Below are 22168 nucleotides of genomic sequence, written 5' to 3'. Positions count from 1 at the left end.
GCCTCGGCTAAGAGAGCAATTTACCGTCCATTCCAAAATAGACCATTGTACTATGACCTCATAACTCATAGGAGGAGGAAGTGGGAAAAGGAGAGCAAGAGAGGCAGCCGTCCAATCCATTGGTGTGAATGCACTGGTTTCTCCTGATTTGGTAATAGTGCCAGAGTGAACTTGATGGGAAATGGATTGAAATATCACACTGGCCCCCGTACGCCTGTCTGAGACGGGGTTGAATGTTGCAGCCTGCTACGTTTATGAGCTTGCCCTCTCAAATGGCTTCACATCGCCGAGTGTCATTACGGAAGGTCATTAGGACGGTTACCACTCGGAAAGGGCACTCAGCGTTGGTGTCGGGTAACGGGTGAACACTTTGAAAGTGAAAACTTTTTGAAAGGGTTCAAACTGAAGTCAGGTCATGCATTTAGGGGTCCATGCATTTATGTCAGTTACTTACAGTATATTGGGAGGCTTCTACATGTTGTTTGTCTTTTTCATCTCTGCTGGACATGCATCGCAATTGCCATTAGCCAGTGTGACCCGTTTAGTTCGAGATAGACATTGAACCAGATAATATTTTGTGACAGGGTTTGGTCATTTTGTTGATCGTTTCGACCTAAAAATCACAGGCTGTTATGACTGGTGTCACGTCTCGTTTACATTCACATTAAAGCAGGATCTGTGACAGAAGGTTCATGAAAAGTGTTTGGTGTGGCGGTCGGGAAAAAAGCTTTACTTTCGCTTCATACCGTCAGTGGAGAACATCTGTGTAGCAGAGACGCTTGTTCTGTGACCGTGCAATCGGCCCACTGCAGCTGTCCGAGGTGACAGTCGCTGTCACGGTCGAAGAAAAGAGAGGATGGGAGGGGGAGAGAGAGAGAGAGAGACTAGAGAGAGAGAGACGAGAGAGACGAGAGAGACGAGAGAGACGAGAGAGAGAGAGAGAGAGAGACTAGAGACAGAGAGAGAGCGAGACTAGAGAGAGAGAGAGAGAGACTAGAGAGAGAGAGACTATAGAGAGATAATCCCTGTATCAAATCCAGCTCCAGAGAGTGGAAAGTCCAGGTTTTTGCAGTTTAACGATTTCACTCGCTTGCCTGCCAATCTCTCCATCCACAGCTTTGTCTGTCTCCCACGCCACCCTCTACCGCACTTTATTACGCTGAGGCTTTTATCATATGTTGGGCCATGTCTATAGGAATAAAAGCCTATGTTTGTTCGCCGAATGTGTCAGGGCTCTTTGTTGTTATGGCCTCACAAATCCCTCTGTGGGTTACTGTGTGTCGTCTCAAAGAGGTTTGCACAGTACAGTGGCGTAGGAACAGCTCTCATCATGCGTGGCTTAACTGTGTGATAGCTTTGCAACTTCAGCAGATCTTTCCACTATGTAAATACAGATGTAGGATCTTCATTTGATCTCTAAGTTGCATGGGAACTGTCCTGCAATACAGGAAATGTAAAATTTGTAATGTATTTGAGGTATACAAAGACTTCTGAAGTTTGTAATTTCCACTTTGAAATGTTTCAAGCCCCACAAGAATGTCCTTGAATTATAATTCCCATTTCCTGTTGTTGCAGGATTATTTTCCTGCTGTAGAAAACTGGCTCAAATTAAGATCCTACGTCTGTAAGTCTTGATGAATAAATGTCTTCCCTTTCCTGAGTTCTTTCCTCTTTACAGTATGTATGTAGGCCAAGGTCGACGGAGTCTTTTGTCCACATTATGAAAACTATTATAGTTTGGTCCTTCTAGCCGGCTATATGAGTGATGTGTTACGTGGCAAAATATTTTTAGGTTTAACAAATAGGACAGAATGATTTGACATGTATCCCGTTGATACAGTCTGTCTTCACAAGGGAATACAGCTTTTCCACTATCTGTTCCCCTTGGCAAACGTGGTCTTAGATTTCAGCCCCGCTCTTAAATGATTGAATCTCGAGTTTCTTAAAAAGTAACCTAGTTATGCTATCCATCCCTGACAAAAGTTCTAGAACTTGCAGCAGCTTGACCCGTTGGCTGTGAGAACACTCCATCGCTCGTCTTTGTTCTTGTATCAGCCTGAATAGACTTACTGATGCAAACACTCACTCTGGGTTGAAAGAGATCTTGGTGTGTTGCCCTGTCTGTAGAGTGCCAGCTTTTACCTCGGGTCAGAATCCATCAGTCTGTCCATGGGGAAGGCTGACCTACGACCTTCTCCTCACCACAACGGCACAGGGGGAACTTATCAAAGTCTGTGAACACGACCTTGCTCTCCACAGATCAGCCAAGGAGCTCGGCAGAATCTAGTAATGATTTTGGGGAATAGGTTAACTTTCAGTGGAAGGCTGACCATAACCACATGCTGACCTAATGACCTGTTGGAACCACAGTGAGGACCAGCCTCGTAAGCAGTCCAGCATAGCTTGTGGATGGGAATGAATCATATGGTCTTCATCCAATCACAGTTGGCCTATTTAGTAATACTATTCAGTCTAGCCAATAATTGTACTCCAGAGTATTTGGTGTTCAAGAACAGTTATGAGGCAAATACTCAGTTCACTGCTACCAGTGGCAATGCTCTCATATCTAAACCATGCATTATGACACAGTTTCATATATGTATGTAGAATATAGTAATTAACATGAATATGTGCAAAAACAGCATAATTACATCATTATGTCATATTTGCATTGGTAATTGTTGGTGCTCAATGAAGACACATGTTATTGCTGGTCATTAAACAGTAACAGCATTTAACATTCAACTCCTGACTTTATGACAACCTGCTAAATATAGATTTTATCACATTAAAAAGGTAATAATGGATATTTACATCTTATTAATGCAACATAATATAGCTTTTTTTTTACCTTTATGTCATTATTTAATTAAATCAAAATACTACAGTCAATTCCCTTATTTTTCATTGTATTCACTTCAGCTAATTTTACATATAGATCAGCTGTACATGCACATTTTTTCTGAGCGGGAAAACTTTTTGTGAAGTGGTCCTTCCATAGCAAATGCAACCGCTCCACTCAGCAAGGTCAAGTTGAGTCTTTTGAAAGCCTGCTCATTGGTCTGTAACTATTCCATTTGTTTCAGAGAGAGAAGAAGTCAATAGAACAGGAAGGAGCCTACGAACAGAGTTCACAGGAAAGGAAAAATATTTCTTGCTTCATTCAGTTTTAAACTAATGCACTTTGTACTCTTGAAAGAAAATCAAATCTATACTCCATAGGCCATACATCAAACAACAGACCTTACTGCAACAGAGATATAAAAAGGGAGAAAAGTCCCATTCCAGATGAATTTGAACACAGATTTCAATTAAGGGAAACCACTGAGGTGGCACAAGTGAACAATACTATGTTCTTCAACTGAACCATTTTAATAGAGGTATTGCATCGTTAATATCAGCACACATCCATAGAGTAGAGGCAAAAGAAAAAGAAACTCATCCTCACAAACCATATTTTAATTATACAGTACATTTCTATGTGGTTTATTACTGTTTGGTTTGTTTTTGCTCTCCTCTAAACTTTTGTGTGATATTCGTGTTTTGTGCCTGCAGCAATCAGTGGCATACATTATGCATATTTCCTCTGGGTCTATTCTGTGACAAAAAGACATGCATTAAACATGAAGTTGTATTTGAATAAAACCCACAAATTAGAACTTGACGCTTGCACTTTGACACTATCTTAACTCGAAAATAAGTGCGAGTCTCCTCCTTTCTGTCTAAAACTACAGTACAATTAAAAATAGTAATTTCACACAGTGGCGATGTGGAATATTTAGGTAACTCAAATCCCGCTGCTTGAAGCCCAGCACACATTTTTTTTAAATGTTTTATCTGCACCCTTACTTTCATAGTTTCCCATGAAATGAGAAGGCTTTGCAAGAATACTAAACAATGCACAAAATGGTGCTTTACTTCACAGACCTGTGTTTTGTCAGAGAAACCCCTCATGTGAGGTAGTGGTCTATGTGAGTGTTCAAGGAGGAGTGAAAACCTAGGAAGGGGATGAATAGTTTGCTAAATCAACACTTTCACTGATCCCACAATCATTTTTTAACATTCAGTGAAGAAGGTGAAAATTGGGTTGTTGACTAGAAAGAGGCTAATCATGTGATTGTTTGTACTGTGCATGGCTGACTGTGTGGTACACTGGCACAGCTATGCAGCGTCATAGTAACATCCACTTATTATGGGAGACGTGGAATGAACAGTCCATTTTTACAAATCGTGTATTGAAAAATGGAATCCTGTGCAAGGCCACCATGGCAGCTCAGTGCTATATTAGAGTGGTCCGTCTTGTATCTGTTTTATCGACCGGCCATCTTTTAATCACTATTTCCACACTCAAAGGCCGGCTCCCATTTCATGATTGCAAAAATCAAATGAACTACATGAATAATCTGATAATCCCTGTGAGAGATACGCAATCTATACGTCAATGATCGAGGCGGAGAAAGACAGGGGGTAAACGAAGCATGTCACTGTCTCTGCCTCGTGGCATCTGATACCTCGCCTCTTCCAGTAATTACTGCACCACTTGTGTCTTGTGTTTTGAAATTTGATCATTTCCCTGTCCAAGGATAGCAAGCAATGCCAAATGGTTTATGTATTCCGTCCCCATCTCAACCACACTTCATTAGGGAGAAAAGGAGTGCAAGGGTAAGGCTGAAGGAAGGGATTCATTCTGAGTTGAAGAACCCAGGCTCCTCTCTCGTCTCCTCCCTTTGTGGAGCCACAGCCCACGGGCCTGTCAAGGCCTCTGCCCTGCTGAAATGGTGAGGGCCCGTGTGGGGGTGGCAAAGGGCCTCACCTGCTCTGAGTGGCCCTTTGGCTCCTGTCATGGAGAGAGAGGTAATTAGGAAATGTGGTAGAGATGGAGGTAAAGCAAGTGAATGAAACTGGAGATTTAAAATACATATATATATATTTCACCTTTATTTAACCAGGTAGGCTAGTTGAGAACAAGTTCTCATTTACAACTGCGACCTGGCCAAGATAAAGGAAAGCAATGCGAAAACACAACAACGAGTTACACAAACAAACGTACAGTCAACACAATAGAAAAATCTATGTACAGTGTGTGCAAATGTAGAGGAGTAGGGAGGTAAGGCAATAAATAGGCCATGGAGGCGAAATAATTCCAATTTAGCATTAACACTGGAATGACAGATGTGCAGATGATGATGTGCAAGTAGAGAATAGAGATACTGGTGATGAGGGGATGGGCAGAAAAAGATAGAGAGGGAGATAATGAAGGAGAAGATAGAGTTGAGTAGTTGGCTAGTTTGTAGGCTTCCGGTGTGCAGAGATTGGCCTGATGCCTGATGCAATTGAAAGCACATCTCCTACAACACTGGAGAAGACGCTACTAGAGGGACGCTTGGTGTGCCTTTCTTGGAAGTGGATTTGAAAAGGCAGGAGCAGAATGAATGTGAACCACGGGACCTCAATAGTCAAATGTTTCCTCTTTTCGCACTGATCCAAATTAACACGATTGGTGAAAGTAATATGGCAGAAACCAACGGGATGATTTTCTTTCACCTGTCCAGTTGTTACAGATCAACGTTGATGAATAATAGCTATGTGGAGAGAGGAAGTCTCTTAAGACCACTGAGATGCAACGGCCATGTTTTGGATGACCTAAATGCCTGACGTGCGAGATGCTGAAGTAGACAATGAGATGCTTGTGTACAAGTGTATAGCCATTGTGTACTAAGTGTAGCCGTACATCTCTCTTCACCCTCTCTGTTTTTCTCTCGCAGGATGAGTGAGAGACACACACAGCAAGGAAGTAAAGGGGTTCTACTTCTAATGGTCTGCATGGTGACTCTGCTGGAGATGGCTAGACCAACAGAAGGTCACAGAGGTAAGGACAGTACGGTACACCTGTAAGAAGGGGCGTGTTATGATGAGCGTCTGTTGGCTGTCATGGACAAATTGGAGCATGCTCATTGCTTTTTTTAAGTTCATTTTGGCAGATGCCTACGTGCACTGACTGTACAAAACATTATGAACAGACTGACCAGGTGAATCCATATGAAAGCTATGATCCCTTATTGATGTCATTTGTTTAATCCACTTCAATCAGTGTAGATGAAGGGGAGTAGACAGGTTAAAGAAGTTAAAGATTTTTATGCCTTGAGACAATTGAGACATGGATTGAGTATGTGTGCCATTTAGAAGGTGAATGGGCAAGACAGAATATTTACGTGCCTTTGAACGGGGTATGGTAGTCTTTTTATTTTATTTAACATTTGTTTAACTAGGCAAGTCCGTTAAGAACACATTCTTATTTAAAATGATGACCTAGGAACAGTGGGTTAACTGCCTTGTTCAGGGGCAGAACTACAGATTTTTACCTTGTCAGCTCGAGGATTCGATCTAGCAACCTTTCAATGCTCTAACCACTAGGCTACCTGCCACCCCGGTGCCAAGCGGACTGATGGAATACTCTCGACACCTTGTCGAGTCCATGCCCCAACGAATTTAGGCTGTTCTAGGGGCAAAGGGGATGCATCTCAATATTAGCAAGGTGTTCCGTGCTAATGTTTTGTACATTCATCCTGCTAGTTTAGGTGATGTCTGATCTGAGCCTTCACATTATAATAACTTGTTATAGCCTATAGTATGCCTAGATGTTTTATCTTAGGTCATAGATGATTAAATGCACCTGGTGTTCCATCGGTAAAGGATTGTGTGATAGGGTTTAAATGTGTGAAAGAGATGTCATTCTAAATACTTCCCTTGTCTTGTTAAGACGAGCTGGGACACCACTAGAACCCAGTGAGATCAATTATGGCATCTCAGTAACATTACAAGTGTGGGGCAACTCAAATGTTTCAACATCATTGGTTTCAACACTGGGAGCCTCACTGACAATCCACTGTTGCAGATAATTGGCAAGGTGATTCCGTAGACATGCAGGATGGCCATTTGTGGACATGACAGAAAATATTTAGCTTTCTTCTGTCTGTCGACCAATTAAAGTAGGGCATGGGCCTCCAGCATGTGGCTTTTGATTGGCAGCGATCCTTACTCAAGGCGCTCATCATTTCTGCCGGAATTGGATCAGAATAATCTCGCACACGTTCAATTTCTATCTGATAGCTTCAGCAGCCCTCTAATTTCCCTCGGGTGTTATTTCTGTTGCTGTAAACCTGTTATCATTCCAGGGATGAAATCAATCCAGAACACATTCAAAGTCAAAAAAATACATTCTTCCCAGAGAACACAAGAAAAAATTTAATTATACCATTGAAAAAAAAACCCACCCTAAGTAAATATTGTTGGTTTCGGCAAGCAAAGAAATAGATTTTCTAATGCACTTTGTGTCCTATTTGAGTGCTCGCAATACTTTTTTTTATTAGTGGCTTCTGTCAGCAAAAAGGTGCATAAATTTGTATATCTTCAAAACACTCTTCCCTCTTTTCGCTTTGACGTGTCTGCTTTAATTTGCTGAGATGTGCAGGAAGAGTGATCTGCCTCGCCTTCCGAGTTGCTCTCTCTGGTTCACCTTGTATTTGCCACTATATTGAGTTGTTTACATGGCCAAGGTGCAATACTGGAGAGGCACAACAAGAGCACTTGACCCTATTGGCACTCCTACCGGATACACATCCTTGGTATAAGAGATCCAAGGACCTTTACAATCCTTATCACTACAATGGTCCACTGTCCTTGTAAAGTCAGTGGAGGAATGTTTCTGATCATCTGTCTTTTTCCTTGTATTGCAAGTATTGATTCAATGGGAAAACACTGGACACATACAATTAGCACTGAGACTAAACATATAGCTTTAGTTTGTCCAATGGTTTGTCCAATTACTGTCATAGACCATTAGCGCATTGCAATAAAATGTCCAATGAAGCATGGTCTCACTCCAGAGGTTTACGACCTATCCAGCCTACTTAAAAACATTATGAGAATGTCCTTATCCCCCCATTATACGGGAGCAATTCTATTTGAATTATAGGCAACCCAGAGCGAGTATCCTATTATGTCTGTAAGTGCATTTGATCTTCTTTGTAGATTTCCAGTGTTTGTTGGGAAATCAGTTGGCTGGTAACAGTGCAAATGGATTCCCAAAAAAGAAACATTGTTCTTTTCCTCAAGAGCACAGTTCCCGACGAGTTGGGAGTCCTATCTTTCTTTCTTTTTTTCTGAAACAGCACAATCTATACTTCTTGGTCAAGAATAGATCAGCAATTGCATTAACCTCGGGAAAATACATTTTATTTCACTTCTTAATCTGATTTGTAGTGTGCCTTGAGGATTTCACTTCATAGACTGTCCGCTTCAGTGGAGCCCTGCAATAAAAGGTATCTTATGAGAGAGAGAGGATGTGTTCACGACCAATTTACATGATCAAAATGATGACAAAACAGTCTTCTATCTATGGCCCAAGATTTACGGACGTCAGATGCAGAACACCATAAGGATCAATGATTTGAAAAGCTATTTGCACCACTGGCTGTCTTCACTTGCACTATTTCTATAATTACATATTCAGAATGGATTGAAGGTAAAGAAAAATCTAGACATTCTGTACTGTGCATCTGAGACCGACTCGGCCAAAAGCCTCTCAAACAGAGAGAAATAATGACTATATACATTTTTTTAAGTGAATATAGTCATGAACTGTAGTGTTGGTACCACTTTCCAAACACTGAGAGAATCAATTTATAGTCAGTCAGTGCAGAGCAATTACATGGGTCACCAGTTCTTTATCACCTTGGAATATGCTTTTCACCAGTGTATATACTCACTCACTCCTTTCCCATGCACCGGCCCAGCAGGGATTCTGGGAAAAGACTCATTCCCAAGTACATAAAAAACCTCTGTTTCATAGCAGGACAGCACAGTGGTCATACATACGGCTAGAGCTCCAAATATACTCCAAAAAACTCTTCCTCTCTGTGAAGCGTGGCGCTACTTTTACATAGATCTAAGCAACGCCGTCAGAAACGTATTTGTCTTTCATATCTTTTTTTATACGAGTAGAGTGTGAGTCAGACTCCCGCTACGTTCAAGCGATTGCGCCTCAGTTATTTTGATGAATGAGCAGGGACAGGGGGGGACGGCGATAGCAGAAGCGCTATCAAAACTTGTGTATTATCAAAAAAGAGCTCCACCTCCCTCCTTTTCACTTCCTGCTTGCCTTTTGATCTATAGGCCTATACCTAACACCTCTCGATAACATGGCACGACTACTCATCTGCTTGAACTCCTAACAGTTAGTTTGAGGAATCTCACCGTAGCAATAATACTATTATCAAATGATAGATTGAAGCCATTGGAAACATTCAAATGTTATTGATTGAGGTGTGAGTTTTCCACATTGTGTCCCAGTGATGGTGGTGTTGAGGGTGTTGCTTTAGGTGTTGATGCAGCTGCAATACAGTCAACTCAATACCCTACCTCCTCCTATGACATTTCTGCCTAATAGAAAAAAGAAAATAATATAACAAGGCATGCAAAAGCAATTTAATTAAATAAACTTGGCTGGCTTCCCTGGTATAAAGTACAGCAATCAGTGGGAAGGTTCCACAGCACTTTTCATTTGTTGTTTACCAAATGAGCAATAACTGCCTCTGCAGAAGGACGGACTCCTCATGAAAATGTCACATGTAATTAAAAGAGCAGGGAGCAGTACAGTCCCTAAATAATTCAGACAATGTAGCGTGAGCTGGAATTGGCTCAACATACTGCAGCAACTGCACCTTATTTTCTGGAGAACTTGTAAGAAACTACTTACTGAGAAAGTGATTTTTCAATTGTTTTTTGAATTGCAAAATAGCCTACTAATTCATTGGCTGATGCTTTCAGTTGCAAACTATTTGAAAGCTTAATCATAGTTATTCTGTACCTTCAGGGTTGTGGGTACCGCATAAGTATTAGGTAGCCTCCCTTAACAGGTATATGCCTCCAGTGTTCTGAATATGTGAACAGGCTGTTAGTCAACCTAATACAAAGTTAACTCTACAATGGACATATAGTAGGCCTACTTCATTGCCTGTTAAAAATGAACCCTTGATTCTAACTTTTTTTGCAGTCACACAGCATAAGTAATACAAAGGTATTTGCGTTATGGCTCTTTTTTTGTGCTGCACTATGACATTAAGCTGAGTTTTAGGCTATGTGGAAGTACTGCTGCGTTATTTTAGTTACGGAGTTATCAAGTGGCTAATTCTGATTTCCATCTGTTCTATGTTTTCTACAGTGCATCAAGTCAGAACCGGCACTTGCGAGGTTGTGGCTTTGCATCGATGCTGCAACAAGAACAAAATAGAAGAACGCTCCCAAACGGTTAAATGCTCCTGCTTCCCTGGACAAGTGGCCGGGACGACCAGAGCTGCCCCGTCCTGTGTAGATGGTACGTTCCAGCTGAATATTTAATGTTCTATCGATGTGTCATTTTTTGCTGATGGTCTGTTCCACTCGGACTAATCTGAGGAGGTTAAACTGAGATCATCATTAAATCTTTATATGGTGAGCTCGCACCGTCTTCCTTAGTGAAACTGCTCTTAAGAATTGTTGTTAATTTTGTAACGCTTCAGACCACAAGGTGCTTAGTCATAGCCATCCACAGAGGCCTCATTTATACTTTGTTTTATTCTTAAACTTTACAATACACTTTACAAGTCTTAAACTGTAATTAAATGTGTTAAAAAAAAGTGTTTACCAGAAGTGCTCCTGTGCCATATAGTCGTATCCTCAGGGGAAATTAGTTTGGTCTCCTGCAATTCCTTACATTTAGTGGAGTCTGGTGCTTTACGACAACTCGGTACTGTCTCTGCCTTTTACAGTAATGGTCTTGCTGAGTTGTACTCCTCCTCTAACTCCCTATAGTGCTGTAGAACCATGTGGTCCTATTAGAATGAGCTGAACATGCCAAATACACACTGCCTTCAGAAAGTATTCATACCCCTTGACTTTTGTTGTGTTACAGCCCAAATTGAAAATTAATTAAATTGAGATCTTTTTTTTGTGTTACTGACCTACACACAATACCCCATAATGTCAAAGCGGATTTATGTTTTTCTACATTTTGACAAATTAATAAAACATGAAAAGCTAAAATGTCTTCAGTCAATAAGTATTCAACCCCTTTGTTATGGCAAATCTAAATAAGTTCAGGATTAAAAGATGTGCTTAACAAGTAACATAATAAGTTGCAAGGACTGTGTGCAATAATAGTGTTTAACATGATCTTTGAATGACTACCTCGTCTCTGTAAGGTCCCTCAGTCGAGCAGGGAATTTCAAACACAGAGTCAACCACAAAGACCAGGGAGGTTTTCCAATGCCTCTCAAAAAAGGGCACCTATTGGAAAAAACGGATACAGAATAATAAATATTACAAAACATGCATCCTGTTTGCAACAAGGCACGAAAGTAATACTGCTAATAACGTGTCCTGAATAAAAAAGCATTATGTTTGGGGCAAATCCAACGCAATACATTACTGAGTACCATTCTTCAAGCATGGTGGTGGCTGCATCATGTTACGGGTGCGCTTGTCACCGGCAAGGACTAGGACGTTTTTTTATGATAAAAAGAAACGGTTTAGAGCTAAGCACAAGCAAAATCCTAGAGGAAAACCTGGTTCAGTCTGCTTTCCAACAGACACTGGGAGACAAATTCAACTTTCAGCAGGATAATAACCTATAACACAAGGCCAAATATACACTGGAGTTACTTACCAAGACAACATTGAATGTTCCTGAGTGGCCAAGTTACAGTTCTGACTTAAATTGGCTTGAAAATCTATGGCAAGACTTGAAAATGGCTGTCTAGCAATGATCAACAGCCAACTTGACAGAGCATGAATCATTTTTTAAAGAATGTGTAAATACTGTATAATCCAGGTGTGCAAAGCTCTTAGAGACTTACCCAGAAACACTCACTGCTGTAATCACAGCCAAAGGGGATTCTAATGTGTATTGACTCAAGGGGTGTGCAGCACAAGAGGCACCCTAATTGGGGAGGACGGGCTCGTGGTAATGACTGGAGTGGAATACATCAAACACATGGTTTCCAGGTGTTTGATACCATTCCATTTGCTCCGTTCCAGCCATTATTAGGAGCCGTCCTGCCCTCAGCAGCCTCTACTGGTGTGAATACTTTCTGAAGGCACTGTACCTATAGGACGTGAAAGTAGATGTTGTGAATCTCAGCGCCGTTTCAATGAGTGTTATCTTCAGGCACCCAGAAATGTGTTGTCTTTTCCCATCAGAACCCAATTTTGCGCCTTCAATGCAATGTCTGGCCCAAGCCGGATTCACCTCACGTTGATACCGTACGACTTAATCCTTAAATTACTGACAGATCAGGGGTATAAGTGACTGCTCCTTGTTTTGGAGTAAATCTCATTGTGTGGCAAGCAGGGAATGTGTTACCGTGAAATAAGTGTGAAATTAGATATATATTTGTTTCAGGGCGGCAGCTAGCCTAGTGGTTAGAGTGTTGGGCCTGTAACCGAAAGGTTGCTAGTTTGAATCCCCGTGCTGACAATGTAAAAATCTGTTGTTCTGCCCCTGAACAAGGCAGTTAACCCACTGTTCCTAGGATATCATTGTAAATAAGAGTTTGTTATTAACTGACTTGCCTATTTAAATAAAATATGTGGTGAGCAAAGTACGCCAGCATTCCTGTTAACTGTTTTCTGGATTCATAAGAGGTTTTCAATGTACAGGATAAGAATTTCAATACTGTCCATCGTTAGAGGCCTAATGCTGTATTAATGATGAAATCAATGTACGTTTGCATGTGAACTGTAGATTTGAGTGCTTCAAAGTTGCCAGTAGAAAGAAATGTACTTGATTTGCATATATCTTGATTTTTTAATTTTTTTTTTTTTAAACTAGGCAAGTCAGTTAAGAACAAATTCTTATTTACAATGATGGCCTACACCGGCCAAACCAAACCCAATTGTGCACCGCCTTATGGGACTCCCAATCACTTCCGGTTGTGGTACAGACTGAAACCGAACCAGGCGTCTGTAGTGACGCCTCTAGCACTGAGATGCAGGGCCTTAGACCGCTGCGTCACTCAGGAGCCCTAATAGTAAATGTGCTTCTTCTGAGGCATAAAGCTGACTGCTGCATCCTGTTTCCTGTCATTGCATTAAACCATACAGCCTCTCTGAACCACATTCAAGGTTTAGTTACACTTCAACAGGCCTCACTGCAAAGTCAACTCAGCATTACATATCCACTGTCACGTTGGTATGAATGATTCGGGAGACCGACGCAGGAATGCGTAATAGGGTTTTTAATTTCACTGAAATTACGGTGTGCCGTGTAAAGGCATGGGGACAAAGACCAAACAAACACGTAACAAACACAGGGTAGAAACCCAAAACAAAAGAGCGAGGAGTACCTCGAATAAATAACAAGCACACAATGATTTACACACAGGACGAGACCCGTAATCATCTGCGCAATCCACAATGGCACGAAAGCCCAAAACACACAGCACAGGTACTCACACGCACCAACGGACATTGTAACAATAATCGACAGCACAATGGAAACCAAAGGGCACACTTATACAAGTACTAATCAGTGGGAATAGGGGACAGGTGTGCGTAATGAAAGTTCCGGAGGGATCTGTGACATCCACAAAACCGCTATATAACTCCACAAGGCTGAAGTTTTGACCACAGAACAGTGAATTCACAGCCCTCCCAGTTTTGCTTAGCTCACATTATATTTGCTGCATTCCTTGTGCACCTGATATCATATTCAAAGCTCACAGATTAATTTGCAAGGCTCCAAACCTGTTCCCTTGTATTGCACAGTGAACGTAGGTGATTAACAGAGCTGTGTATCAGAATGTTAAGACTGATGTATCATTGTTCCCATAAAGCTTTCTATCCAGGTACAGTATCATGATACTGGGTCTACGCGAAGTGAGAAGGGAACACACGTTTCTGCTTTGAAATCAATAGAAAGTACACAGCAATCACTATGCTTCCTAAGGGAAGGGGGCGATTTGAAACCTCACATTTTCGAAAAAGGCACTTGAAGTTAACTTACATCTATGCCATGTCAGTCCCAGAACATCACTTACCCACACAAATGTGGCAGTCAGACCACCAACCAGGCAGAAAGAGCTGCCTCAGTTTGGGATTGAAAAGCAGTTCACACCTAAAGTCTGGCACGAGATGCGTTTAACCTATTCGATGACATTTGAGTATTGACATTCTCAGCAAATTAAAGCGCTGTGCCAATGGCGCCCAGTTTAAAGTGCTCCACGGGTGATCTCTGAAAAATGATCAGCACTTAACCTTTTAATTATGGTTTTTATACGTCTAGGGATTACCTGAGCTCTCATCTCAGTTTGAGCCTGATCACCTCCTCAAAGCATTGTTAAGTGTTTGAAATGTATCCTGTTCCAACAGTTTGGTGGACATCAAACCGTATGATACAGCCAACGCTGTACAATTACTGTCACTTCTAAAGGTGCTTTACACAATATTGCTGTTGTAATCATGCCTGTGGGATACAAAAAAGTTTATCTTAATGTATCCACCCTCTGTGCATGATTGTTTGGCTATCATTAAATTCAATACAACTACCTCATGGTGTTTTGTAGTGATGGGGGGAATCGATTGTCACATTTCACAATATTCTTTTTTGCCAATATTATATAAATATTTGACTCCAAAAATAGGTAGGTAACGTAAGTGGTAGTTCTCGTCTCTGCAGCAGACATATAGTGAGAAATATGTTTGGAACATCAAATCGCAATACATATACTATCATGAGAATCGCAATGCATATCGTATTGGCACCTAAGTGTCATGACAATATTGTATCGTGAGGCCTCTGGCAATTCCCAGCCCTATTGTTTTGTAAAACAAGGAACATGTATGTTCCTGTATGTCTCCCTAGTTTCTCTCAAAGCTGCTCATTGTAATGATGTCTCTGTTCTCCCCTAGCCTCTATAGTGGAGCAGAAGTGGTGGTGTCAGATGCATCCATGTCTGGATGGGGAGGAGTGTAAAGTCCTCCCAGATCTGAAGGGATGGAGCTGCGCCACGGGGAACAAGATAAAGACTACCAAGGTAAGGGTCATCGTAATCAACACATTGCACTTTAGACAGTGGCAACAAGCCATCGAATTTCATTTCAGCTGTACAGTCGTGGCCAAAAGTTTTGAGAATGACGCATATTCATTTTCACAAAGTCTGCCGCCTCAGTTTGTATGATGGCAATTTGCATATACTCCAGAATGTTATGTAGAGTGATCAGATGAATTGTAATTAATTGCAAAGTCCCTATTTGCCATGCAAATGAACTGAATCCCCCAAAAAACATTTCCACTGCATTTCAGCCCTGCCACAAAAGGACCAGCTGATATCATGTCAGTGATTCTCTCGTGAACACGGGTGTGAGTGTTGACTAGGACAAGGCTGGAGACCACTCTGTCATGCTGATTGAGTTTGAATAACAGGCTGGAAGCTTCAAAAGGAGGGTGGTGCTTGGAATCATTGTTCTTCCTCTGTCAGCCATGGTTACCTGCAAGGAAACATGTGCCATCATCATTGCTTTGCACAAAAAGGGCTTCACAGGCAAGGATATTACTGATTAAAAATCCAAATCAACCATTTATCGGATCATCAAGAACTTCTCGGAGAGCAGTTCAATTCTTGTGAAGAAGGCTTCAGGGTGCCCAAGAAAGTCCAGCAAGCGCCAGGACCGTCTCCTAAAGTTGATTCAGCTGCGGGATCGGGGCAACACCAGTACAGCGCTTGCTCAGGAATGGCAGCAGGCAGGTGTGAGTGCATCTGCACGCACAGTGAGGCAAAGACTTTTGGAGGATGGCCTCCTGTCAAGAAGGGCAGCAAAGAAGCCACTTCTCTCCAGGAAAAACATCAGGGACAGACTGATATTCTGCAAAAGGTACAGGGATTGGACTGCTGAGGACTGGGGTAAAGTCATTTTCTCTGATGAATCCCCTTTCCGATTGTTTGGGGCATCAGGAAAAAAGCTTGTCCTGAGAAGACAAGGTGAGCGCTACCATCAGTCCTGTGTCATGCCAACAGTAAAGCGTCCTGAGACCATTCATGTGTGGGGTTGCTTCTCAGCAAAAGGACGAACAATGCCTTTTTCCAGCATGATGGAGCACCTTGCCATAAGGCAAAAGTGATAACTAAGTGGCTCGGGGAACAAAACATCGATATTTTGGGTCCATGGCCAGGAATCTCCCCAGACATTAATCCCATTGAGAACTTGTGGTCAATCCTCAAGAGGCGGGTGGACAAATAAAAACCCACAAATTCTGACAACTCCAAGCATTGATTATGCACGAATGGGCTGTCATCAGTGGCCCAGAAGTTAATTGACAGCATGCCAGGGCGGATTGCAGAGGTCTTGGAAAAGAAGGGTCAACACTGCAAATATTGACTCTTTACATCAACTTCATGTAATTGTCAATAAAAGCCTTTGACACTTATGAAATGCTTGTAATTATACTATAGTATTCCATAGTAACAGCTGAGAAATGTTTGAAAGACACTGAAGCAGCAAACTTTGTGGAAATTAACATTTGTGTCATTCTCAAAACTTTTGGCCATGACTGTACAGAGTACCAACATAGTAGGGGTCATAGTAGTCCTCATAGTACCCAAGTACAGTCAACATCAGTTTAAAAATACACCTATATGTTTCTCAACCTATTGACCTTGCCTATTTGTATCATTGGTCAAGGTCAAACGGTTTAGTCTGAAATTACAGCACTCTGCCGTGCCATTGCTAAAACTGTCTCATGTTTGCAGTCACTACTGGGACCCTGGGGGCCTATATCTGAGGGGCCGACATGTCTCCTTAGCACTATCAGAGCCATTTTGAGGACCGAAACGTGCAAATTACTCACTCCAATTACTTGCTTTTAACGCTGTAACCCAATGCCCATATCCTTCCCTGGGTTATGACGACCCCTAGACTTGAGTTCTGCCTCCTTCCATGTACTTAATTATTTAAACTGGCCACACCACACCTGTCTGGAGCCTGTAATTATCGATCCGGGAATTAGTCGGGACCTCAAAATGGAATGGGGTTTATTTGGTGGACAGTGTTGCTGCAGCAGTATTGATGGATTGATCAACCATAATAACCTCACCCACATGTTAATTTCGCTTGGGATGAAATTTAAAACTCATCTCTTCACTTCCTCTTTTTCCCCTGTCTTTGTTCACACGGAACGCTGGAAAGATCTCATCGGACAGGGATCAGCTCTGGTAACCCTTGATGCCACGGAACCGAATCAAGGTGATGCAATCTTGTTAAAATCTTGTTAAACCAAAATCAACGTTAATCTTCATTGTTTTCTGAATTCAGACTATAGCCTTTAATGCAAGTATTGAATATTACAGTTTAAACATTATCTGTATCCTACTGTGTCAAGTGCTGGTGAGAAACAGCAAACAAACCATTTTTATTAGTTTGAACATTTGCTTAATGAGGAAATAAGATTTACACCATGCTCCTTAATTGTACTTATTAGGATGCAAGTAATGACTATTCATGGATCATTTATGGTTTAAATAGATAAATTCAACAAAACAGCTGGAGAGAGTGTTCTAATTGCTTTACCTGCCATCCTAGATCCTAGATACATCTTTTAGAAGATGGAAAATACATTGCTTCCCCATAATGTGATTATTTCGTCTCAATAAAATTGCCTTACATTATAACGGAAGCGTATTTCCATCTACTCGCTAATGTGCTTCCCTGCCACGGGCAAAACCTATTGAGAATGCAGGAGAATGAACAGGAGAATGATTATCTAGCATAACATGTCCAAATAACCCATTTAGCCATTATAGATTGGAAAATGATAATTGTACAATGAATAATGAGCCGAGCCAGGTTGGGTATCTTTCTGTTACAGATTTCATGAGTCACCCGTTGACCCATGCAGCTATAGGCCTGTTTCGCTCATTGTTTTCACTCAGCCTTAGGTTTAACACAATGTATGTGATTGAATATGATTCAGAAAGAGATTGAGTTAAATGTTTTGAAGGCAGCCTGAAAAACCTTCAGAAGGTGCCACATTCCTATTTAATTCCTCCTGTCTTCTGTTGATGACGATGATCTCAGTCGATGCATTCATTTTCCCCTTCTGCGACTACTGAGATGCCGTTAGATCTGTCTCGTGTAGGCTCCTTTCTCTGCTGACAAAAACCGGTGCCTGCTCTTTGTCTTTGTAGTATGGAATTATTCTCAAATTAGTACCACATTAATCACAGTGACAGCTCGGAAATGTAAATGGCTCATTGAGGGGGAGAATTTATTGCAATATGAACAACAAGAAGGCGCTCACTCCTTACACATATGAAAGTGGCGAAATGCTAACCTAAATATCTGTGGAATTTACTGAGTGTGTTTGATATGATTATGAGAGATTTTTTAATATGAAGTTAGGCAATGCCTGGGGGTTGTCACAATTTTTTCCCCACTATATTTTAAGCTAATATATTCATAGACAGAGAATAAAGTGTATTCGGACAAATTAAAACGGGCCTGTCCACAGTCAAATAGCTGATTGGAGAATTAGCTAAATTAGTCTGTCAAAGGTGCCTGTTTTCTTTGCAAAGTTCAGCAGTAAAAATGTAGCTTGACAACTCCCGTGGCAGCTTCCCTCAGCTGTCAGACTGGCCTAGTCGGTAGACAGTCTGCAGGAATCGATAGTGGAACGTCGTTATGAAGGTGTTATGGGTGTTCCTCGCAAGGCACGTTTCTTAAGCCCTTTCCGGAATGTACTTTTGCCTGAGCCGAGGAGCTGTCAGTCAGGGCCGGAGCTTAATGACGGGCAATGTAATCTTGTGAAGGGTCCGAAGTGCTGAGAGTATCTGACAGCATTAAACTAGGGGAGGCAGAAAACCTCAGTCTGTACGATAAGGCAAATTCTATCCACACAAGTCCTCAAGATAAAAACACCATCCCTGTCAGGATAGGCCAGAATCTGATATGGAATGTGGAGCAGGAAAATTTTGAATGACAACTTAGCCTAAACTGCAAAACATATTCTCTGTTTCAATTTTCTTCAAGGAATTTCCTCCCCCTGAGTGTAGCCTACCACTACAAATCATTTCCCAGCACAGATGGGGAAAGGCATTTAGTTGGAAAAGCACATTTTTATCCAGGGGAAAGCACTTCTGCCTTTCAAATCTTGATTTAGTATTATGCTTATCATTATTGTTTTACCCCTATCTGGAAAAAGAAGTGGACAAAATCATGTGTGACTTGTGCAGCCAGTGTGACAGAGGTAATTTCAGTGGCTGAGAACCCTAATGAGTTTGCTTTGTTTGTTGACCACTGTGAGTGAAGACGCTAATATCTCCTGATAGCTTTTCTTTGCTCACTTTACTGCCTTTTCTCATTAAAACTAGCAAAGAAAACCAACCACCTAATTCATACAAGATTAGGTCATGAGATTAAGAATTGTAAACTTCTCAAAAAAATTGTCATTTCATAATGAACCGTAAGCTTTCGATGCAAAAGGCCTTGTGATTACTTTGCACCACATCACCTCAAGCTGACTCTGTAGTCACTAAGGACTGAATGTGAGAACACCGTTTTTTTCCTGAAGAAACAATGCATTTTGAATGAATCTGTTCATTAACCTTTATGTCTACACTTCAAAGACACTCTTTAGAATCCTTTTCTAACTCAACAACTGGGTGGTGAAAACACTGACGTTGGCTGTATTGCACATAGTGTATTAATTGTGAGATGGAATCTGGATGGCCTGATGTTCATGGAAATGCGTTTGTGTTACAGATGGATCAATAAATGTTACTGGGTCTTTACCTGTGGAATACCATCATGGACTCAAGAACATTGCAGCGACCCTTTTTGTAAATAGAGACTCCCTCTATTGGAGACTATACTATGAATCTTCTGGAAGAATTACAAGCACAGGGTAACAAAGGACATCTGGATGAGAAGAGTGGACACTACTAGATGATTGCTCAGTAGAGGGGACCTTTATTTTGAAAAGCCCAGACATGACTATCACTACATTGGGCATCAGGATGTCTTTTTATTCTCTAACATTGTTCTGCTTATAGTGGATTACAATGGTGAATTTTGCCTAAACATTATTTGTAAAGTGATTGTTTTTTTCCCCTTAGAATGCATTGTGCATCATTACTGTAACAGAGTATCATCAATATCAAGAATTTCCCCAATGAATATTAGGGACGAGTCGAATTCGATCCAGTTTTTAACAATCAAATGGTGGTCAGAAAATGGGAAGAAGAAGAAATATAAAATTGGTGAACCTTATTGTATTGAGCCAATCATTGAACATTGCAGGGTGATTTTCAAGGATACAAAAAAGGCACAGGTACTGGAATTGGCGTATGTACACCTCCATATTTCTTAAATGGGTGGCCATTATTATGGGTGGCCATTCTCGATGGTGCTGCGTGCAGGGAACATGGATTATTCAAAAGAGAGTTGCAACCAATGACCAACCAATGGCAAGTGAGAGAATGTGATGTATCCAAGGAGAAATACATGTAGACTACTGATGTATAGGGCAGACTACAATGTAGCACCAAAACTGAAAACTGAAGTTCATGTTTGATTTGCATGTTTTATTCCAAGGGTATTATCTTTCATTTGGGGCACTAGGTACATACTTTTGAAAATGTACACATTTAATGAATGTGGTGCGCAAATGAGTTACCCCTCGTGTGCTTAGCGTTTGCTTAGGTTCTTTTGAAAATCATCCTGTCAACTGCCAGTGGATCCAGTTAGTTTGTTTATGTTGCACAATGCTGAGGCTCAGATTCGAATGTCCATGTAAAGTTTATGTTAATGTATGCAAGCTAAAATGCATTCATTCTACAATACTGGCTTTAGCCCATGGGGTTGGTAGGTGCCAGTTAAGTACTTTTTAAAATTAATTTCTGATTCGCTGATAACTTTTCAGCAGGTCTCTGACGCTTCCTTCGTCTGTGCAAGTGCTAACATCTTCGAATAATAAACTGTGGTTGTGTCTTAACTTAACGCTTGTCATGTGACCCTTAACCTCCTCAGGTGTAGGAAGAAGAAACCAGAGATTGACTCTGTTTAGCTAAGCTTCACACAGTGTAGGCTACAATATGAAGCTGATAAGGCTTCATAATGATTATGTATCAGTCCTTAGATTATCTCTATTGTGGAATGGAACATTGATTCCTTTCAGATTCCTCTTTATGTGCTATTCCACAACACATAGTGTACAAAAAACAAATGTGTACACACACACACACAGTCTTGTACAGCTAACCAATTTAGTCACATTCAAAATCCTACTTTCCCTAACCCCTAAACCTAACTCTAACCTGTACCCTTAACTCTAGCCTTAACCCAAAAAGCTAACCTTAACCCTAAAACTAACCCTAGCTCCTAACCCTAAACCTAATTCTAACCTGAACCCTAAACCCCCAAGAAATAGCATTTCACCTTGTGGGGATGAACAAAATGTCCCCAGTTGGTCAAAATGTTTGTTTGTTTAGTATTTTTGTGGGGTCTTCAGGTCCCAACTAGAATAGTTAAACACATACGCACACACACACACACACACACACACACACTTTGAAAATGTACATTTAAAGATTTCATTAGCCATGACATGATAAAAACATAGCAAACGACAAATCCTAAATTGGTACTGTATGGGACATTTTCAACCATTATGAATGCAAAGCCCACAAACTCAAAGTCAATGTCACCCCCACTCAACTAGAACCTACCTTTTCAAATCCCCCCCCCCCGCCCTAATGAATACCATTGTTTGCCTTTCATGGGCAGACAAACAATGATGTCATCAGAGTAAATACATCACACCGAGAGAGGAGCTAATGAAATCTAGGGGTTATTGAGTTCCAAGAACATGACAGCCAGGAGAGAAAAAACCTTCATAAAATCACAACTGAAAAGGCATGAAACTGCGAGAATAATACCAGTAAATGAGTGGCGTACTGGCATAATGTCAACATAATAATAATGCTTTTTTTGAAGCTCTTTAAATGTGTATTTCCAGTGCAGTAATTCTATGGGTGTATAGTTGCTTTGGGGCAATATAATATAGAAAAACAGCATGTTCACTTAGATTGTCAGTTGTATGGAAAGGACTAGGCTCAAAACAGTAAGCTACTTATTTTGT

At 41.1% G+C, this 22168-nt stretch overlaps 1 protein-coding gene across 1 annotated transcript in view; it reads left to right on the top strand.

Annotated features, from left to right (window-relative positions):
* The window catches only part of LOC112216979 (chemokine-like protein TAFA-2), a 56326-nt gene extending 35299 nt beyond the window's left edge, over nucleotides 1–21027 (top strand). The window contains exons 2-6 of the mRNA XM_024377159.2: nucleotides 5766–5869; nucleotides 10223–10375; nucleotides 14947–15071; nucleotides 17221–17277; nucleotides 19792–21027. Of these exons, the coding sequence (XP_024232927.1) occupies nucleotides 5767–5869; nucleotides 10223–10375; nucleotides 14947–15071; nucleotides 17221–17250 (411 nt within the window). The 5' untranslated portion in view covers nucleotide 5766 and the 3' untranslated portion in view covers nucleotides 17251–17277; nucleotides 19792–21027. The remainder of the gene's footprint in view (nucleotides 1–5765; nucleotides 5870–10222; nucleotides 10376–14946; nucleotides 15072–17220; nucleotides 17278–19791) is intronic.
* Nucleotides 21028–22168: the final 1141 nt, after the last annotated feature.

Source organism: Oncorhynchus tshawytscha, linkage group LG17 (assembly GCF_018296145.1).
Source record: "Oncorhynchus tshawytscha isolate Ot180627B linkage group LG17, Otsh_v2.0, whole genome shotgun sequence".
NCBI classification, from domain to species: domain Eukaryota; kingdom Metazoa; phylum Chordata; class Actinopteri; order Salmoniformes; family Salmonidae; genus Oncorhynchus; species Oncorhynchus tshawytscha.
Note: the sequence above shows the minus strand (reverse complement) of the source record. Positions and strands in the feature narration are given on the sequence as shown.